The sequence below is a fragment of the Musa acuminata genome, chromosome BXJ3-6 (genome assembly GCF_036884655.1).
Source record: "Musa acuminata AAA Group cultivar baxijiao chromosome BXJ3-6, Cavendish_Baxijiao_AAA, whole genome shotgun sequence".
Taxonomy (NCBI): domain Eukaryota; kingdom Viridiplantae; phylum Streptophyta; class Magnoliopsida; order Zingiberales; family Musaceae; genus Musa; species Musa acuminata.
Genome location: NC_088354.1, coordinates 33923318 through 33929204, shown reverse-complemented (window position 1 = coordinate 33929204; position 5887 = coordinate 33923318). Strand labels below are relative to the sequence as shown.

Genomic DNA, 5887 nt, shown 5'->3' with positions numbered 1-5887 from the left:
AGCTAACAACGCTTCAGGAGACACCTGTCACCCTAGCCTCCCACACGAATCACACCCACATAATCCGTATGAGTTTCTCATATGGGTCCACGTCTTTAGAATAAAACTAGGCCGTGTTAACTATCTGGTCAATGGCACCAAGGCACCAACACAAATCATGTAACCGTATATAAAACGAGTATTCTTCAATAATATTACAGAGATGTTACAGTGTTCAATGTTCTTATTATTCAGATAGATGATGACTTATTCCAGACGTATATATTGGAACTTCTCATTGTCGCAATGCAATATGCTTTCAATCCTAGCCTTCGAAGAGGTATGGGAAAGGAAACAAATAGTGGACTGCTGATATCAGAATCAACATCATAATATACAACACACAGGAATCCAAACAATTTTAAGCTTTTACTAAAGCATGTAAACTGCGATGGAGATTGGGAGCAGAGATGATAGAAGTGACATCAAGTTCATCTTGCTGATGGACCATCTTTGTCTGATATGCTTGCACATTCGATCTCAAACGGACTGATCCGGTGCATCTCACCATGTTCTTTAAGTAGTTTCAGAGTGTTTCTACCTTCGAGTTGGGTCTTATCAAGATTACTCTGCAGTGCCAACCTCTCTTTCAGCTGCATCACCACCTCCGTCATCGTCGGCCTCTTGGTGGAGGATTGCATGGAACAGTTGAGAGCTACGTAGGCAATCTTCCAAGCACAATTCACATCATACTCACCTTGCAGGCTTTTGTCGACGACGTCCTCTACGTTCCCTTTCGCAAGCCTTTCGTAAACCCATTCAACTATGTGAATATTTTCTGAACCAATTAGTATGGGAGGTTGGCCTGTGATCAGTTCCAGGAGAACCACCCCAAAGCTGTACACATCACTCTTCTCGCTGAGTTGGTTCTTCACGTAGTACCTTGAAAGTCACAGAATATGAAATGCCATTGATCTTATGCTCTTAACTTGGTCGTGTAAGAAGATTGCAGGAATGGAAGACATGACATACTCTGGATCAAGGTATCCCGGGGTGCCGACGACCTTGGTTGATACATGGCTATGGTCTTCATTTTCAAAAGCCTTGGACAGTCCAAAATCCGATATCTTGGCCTCTAATCTTTCGTTCAAGAGGATGTTTGCAGTCTTGACATCTCTATGGATCAGTGAAGGCTTGCATCCGGTGTGCAAATACTCCAGCCCTACACATCATTCAAATCCATGAATGCATAATGAAAGCAAATCAACATCTCTCTCTCTCTCTCTCGCTCTCTCTCTCTCTCTCTCTCTCTCTCTCTCTCTGTGCATGTTAAGGAATGTGCAGAGAATCTGTATTTGATTCATACCTTGTGAAGCTTCAAGGGCAATTCGGAGTCTCTGTTCCCAACTCAAAGGTCTATCGCCGCGAGACTCTGCTAAAACGACACGACGAGTTGTTAGTGATTCCACTGAAAGATCAATCCAAGAATGCATGTCATAGATGAGGATGTGTGTACAAACAGAGTAGTAATGTGGCATAAAGCGGAGAGTGTAGGTAGAACCTCTAAGATGCTCTTTGAGAGTTCCCTGAGACATGTACTCATAGACCAACGCCAGGTGCTCTCCATCAATGCAGTAGCCGATCATAGAAACCAGATTCCTGTGATGCACCCTCGACAAATGCTGGGCCTGCAACGCAGTGGGATCAACAAGATGCCGAGCATGATCGAAGCTGGAAGGCGACAGATTACCACCTCGGTAACAAACTCTTCTGATGATGTGTGAGACAGCATCTTCACAGCGACTTTAATGCCGTTCTCCAGACGTCCATAGTAGACAGTCCCAAACCCTCCTTTCCCAAGAACTCTGTCGAAGCTCTTCGTGATCTTCTTCAGCTCCGTGTATGTGAATCGTCGATTGTCGATCTGGAATGTGTATTCTTTCGACCCCTTCATGTGTCTACCTTTGGCTGTAGATTTCAAGAAGATGCATACATATCATTAAACGCAAATCACAGTGTTGAATGTGCACGAAGAAGAGACTACCTTGTTGCTTTTTCAGGATGCAGAGGACTACCAGCATCAGCAACAAGACGACAGGAACGACGCAGGATATCACAATAATGGTTGGTGCAGTTTTCTTCTGCTTTGCCTCGCATGAAGAGGCATTGAAACAAACATTCCTATTGCCCTCGATTCTACCATTCGAAGGATTTCATGATCAATTAACAGCTTTGGAGAAAAATGGTGATGAATTGCAATGCGTAATTCATGGCAAGGATTTAATTTATGTTTTATCTTGGCGTTGAATTATAAGGCATATAACAGAGGGAGATGGGAGGTTTCGAGAAGGAAATAAACCTTAAAGTAAGTGATCCATTCTGTGATTTTGTAATGAGAGAAGAAGGTACAAATCCACTCAGTTCATTGTTTGCCAAATCTCTGCAAGTAGCTTCTTGAAGTTAAGCCTCAATAGTTTCAGCAAAGGAATCATAGAAGTCATTAGGAATACTTACAGGTACTTCAGCGATGGCAGATATGCTAGAAAAGCTGGTATTGACCCTGTCAATTTGTTGTAAGACAAATCCCTGCACAATTGACATCAGATTATTTATATTGCCAAGATTACACTACGAAGCTGATATCACCTACTCAGAAGAAGCACTTACAAGTATTGGATTTCACTGAGGTTGGCAAAAGAAGTTGATATTTCGCCAGTCAAAGCACCGTGCGAAAGATTTCTGCAGAACATGTGAAACCCGTTACTGTGTTCATCCATATTCCTTTTGCTTCCTAAAATCCATGTTTTCTTTTGTTTAATTGCTGCATTATCTTCATGTTAAATTACAAACTCACACTGCAGTGATCCTTGAAACTCCAGCTACATCAACAGTACAATTCAATCCATCCCAAGCATAAGCTTTTGGCATGCATGGATCGCCCATCCAATTCCTCTTCACAGCATACGTTCCTTTGATTGCCACCATTGCATCAACTGATTGAACAACATGAAAGAACGAAACAAACATAAGATACTAACAATATAAAGAAGCAATGGATGACATTTATGTCACCGTTACCATTTCTGCTATCTGATGGCACAATCGTGTTCTGCATTGCAGAAAACACCTCCACTGCGTTGAGGATAGGTGGAAGGGTGGAATCGCTTGTGGAAACAAGGGAGATGTTGTAGTGAGTGGGTGCTGAAGTAGGGTTTGTGCTGTATGCGGCGCTGGAAGAAAGGTAGTCCGGGGTGAAGGGTTTGGCATCATTCAGCAAGGTTCCTCCGAGGTAGACGAAGAACTGCCTCGATTCATTCTGGAGCAGTGGGTTCAGCTCGGAGAAGTGTAGGACTGCATAGTATTCATCGAGGTCTCCAGGTTCTGTTGGCAAACTGAGTTCCATTTTGTTGGAGTTCACAGGGACAACTGCAGTATTCATCACGACAAGAGGTACCTCAAAGTGATCATCCACAGGATTTTCGACTGGGAGATTAGTCGATGTCTTTGTCAAAGAGGTCGTGTCGGCATATGGATTCCAGATGCGATCATGGGGATCGGAAGGAAACCTGTTATGTTATCAGGCGAAAAGAAAGATCAATCTCAAATGGATCAATAGCTATGCTTATGGATCTCATGTTACTGACCTCACGTAATCACCTGTCAGCCCCATGTCAAACCGCGACGAGAGAATGAGACAGAGAGATGCGTTCACGACTGGATAAAGAGTGCGGTTGAGCGGTCTCAGCTCTAGCGAAGAGATGAAGGGAGTTCCACGGCCAGTGTTCACAAGGCAAACTGAAATCAGATCGGTTGTGGCTTCCATGATAGTTTCTGTGTAATACCTCCTCGATCTGCTGGTCACAGTCATCGTCTTCCAAAAGTTGACGTCAAGATGGAGATCAAACTGAACAGAAGAACTGTTTTTGGAATCATAGTTGCCATATAAGAATGATGCCCTGATGAGATACTTAAGCCGTGGGGTCATCGATTTGAAGGTGTAGCAGTTCCGAGCTCCACTAGGGAAGCTTCTCACGGTGAGGAATCGCTGAGGGAGCGTTACTGATGCGTATACTGAGGATATGTTATGAGTCTCGCCACTGTCTGTGTAAGGAGCATCAGAGACGTACGTTATACCGGATAATGGCCCCACGTAATATGCTTGAGCATCACGTCCATATCCACAATCAAGGCTGATAAAACCTGGGAAGAGATGTATGAAATGTGTTTGAGTAGAGAAGAGGCAGTAGGAAGAAGAAAAGGCATGAGAGTAGTTTACACAGTTCACAACAACAATATACATCAAGCTAGCCAATCATGAGCATCTACATGTTCACTGACATATGTATATTATATTATGACACAGAAATATGAAATATATGTTTCCTGTAGGAGAGAAATATATGGATACATTTAGTCTAATTTTGAAACCAATTATCATTCGAATTGTTCTTACTATTGCTATTTCTTGTAATTGATCATCAAGTCATCTAGATGTTAATATCTTAAATAAGGGATGATCATAATCAATTAGCCTCTTATGTATGAAACCAATAGGTGAATGATTGTAGAGAAATTAGTAGAGGGATTATTTTCGTAGATGATACAAACATAATAATTTAAAGATTATTCTTTTATACCTATGTTATAGAGTAAAACTATTTCTTCTGTCAAATTTCTTGACAATAACGGATGGACGATATTTTTATTAAATCTCTAGTCATCGGATCTATTTTATTAGGGAGAGAAAAAAGACTTTAAAATTAAAAAAATAATAATATCAATAATAAAAATATATATCAAAAAGTCAATACAATATTAATATGAATCGATAATTCTCTATTTATATTAAAAAAATTATTTTTTTATTATATAAAAATTTTAATATAAAAAATTATTTTATCTTGATTTAACTTAAACCCCTAATATACTCTCTGATGTAGACTTGAAACAACTCTTTTTTCAATCCACTAAAAAAAAAACTCGGATGGTATTCCATCTCTCCCTCTCACTAGAACATTAAAACTTATGATCTATCCATAGGAATAAATCTTATTTATTAGGAATTATTCTTCTTCCTTAATAATCCAAAATCTAATTAAGTCTACTAAGATAATTACCAACCCCAACACTCTACACATCAACCCAACAACCGAAAATTTCATTAGATCGATGTACGAAAGGGCCTCTCGTAGATGATATCTGAGGTGCTCCCATAATTGATATTAGTTACAAATCCTATTTCCGTAGATGATCTATGTTTCATCGGACTGTCAGATCCATGTTTCACTACTGCTATCTACAGGAAGATGTCTTATTTGAACAGTTCCTGTAAACAATTGCATGGAAATCCTACATTCAAAGAACATGGTATTGAAAGAAGGTAAACGGGAAGCAAGATAGGATTACTTACCGAGACCGTCCGAAAACTGACCTCCAACTTGAACAGCGAGCAGGGAGAACGACAGAAGAATCGAACATGGGATGACGGCCATGTTCCTCGACCTGAAGCATCTCCTTCCCTTGGCCAGTTTCTTCATCTGGAGGAAGGTTTTTCCCACACAAGCAGCAGGCGAATGGATCAGTCAAACATGCACATAACGATGCCCCGAGTAATCAAATCCCTGGGGCCATGGCATCCCACCAACTAACAAGTCTGCAGTAATCATGTCACATCGCAAAGCTGGATCCCAGTTTAAGGCATTTTGCTGCACCAACTCGTCCTGGGAGAGCCTAATAAGCTCTTCGGAGATATCAAAAGCCGAAGACTCGAATCACCTTTCTTTTCTGTATCAGCTCCTTCTCTTTCTTCTTTCTTCCGTACTGTGACTAATCCGCGGGAAAAATATATGAATATAATGGTCAGAAACCTGCCGAAGAATTTGTACGTTAAGTGGGTGACAAGTATCAT

The 5887-nt window shown here is 40.9% G+C and overlaps 1 protein-coding gene across 1 annotated transcript; it reads right to left on the bottom strand.

Annotated features, from left to right (window-relative positions):
- Positions 1 to 320: 320 nt before the first annotated feature.
- LOC103989804 (putative leucine-rich repeat receptor-like serine/threonine-protein kinase At2g19230) lies at positions 321 to 5654 on the bottom strand. Its single transcript, XM_065153699.1, has 13 exons — positions 5390 to 5654; positions 3624 to 4179; positions 3058 to 3545; positions 2834 to 2972; positions 2647 to 2718; positions 2494 to 2565; positions 2339 to 2419; positions 2024 to 2175; positions 1733 to 1947; positions 1541 to 1667; positions 1346 to 1411; positions 1012 to 1201; positions 321 to 921 (listed from the first exon to the last, which is right to left on the bottom strand). Exons 1-13 carry the CDS (start codon positions 5514 to 5516, stop codon positions 471 to 473), a joined length of 2736 nt encoding a protein of 911 aa, XP_065009771.1. The 5' UTR covers positions 5517 to 5654; the 3' UTR covers positions 321 to 470.
- Between the last annotated feature and the right edge of the window lie 233 nt (positions 5655 to 5887).

Bases quoted from the DNA above. Each gene is read 5' to 3' on its own strand.
- LOC103989804 (XM_065153699.1), bottom strand. From the start codon at position 5,516: ATGAAGAAACTGGCCAAGGGAAGGAGATGCTTCAGGTCGAGGAACATG. The intron at 2,566-2,646 runs GTAAGTGCTTCT...TCAATTGTGCAG, and splicing joins CTCAGTGAAATCCAATACTT to GGATTTGTCTTACAACAAAT. The intron at 922-1,011 runs GTATGTCATGTC...GTGACTTTCAAG, and splicing joins CCGGGATACCTTGATCCAGA to GTACTACGTGAAGAACCAAC.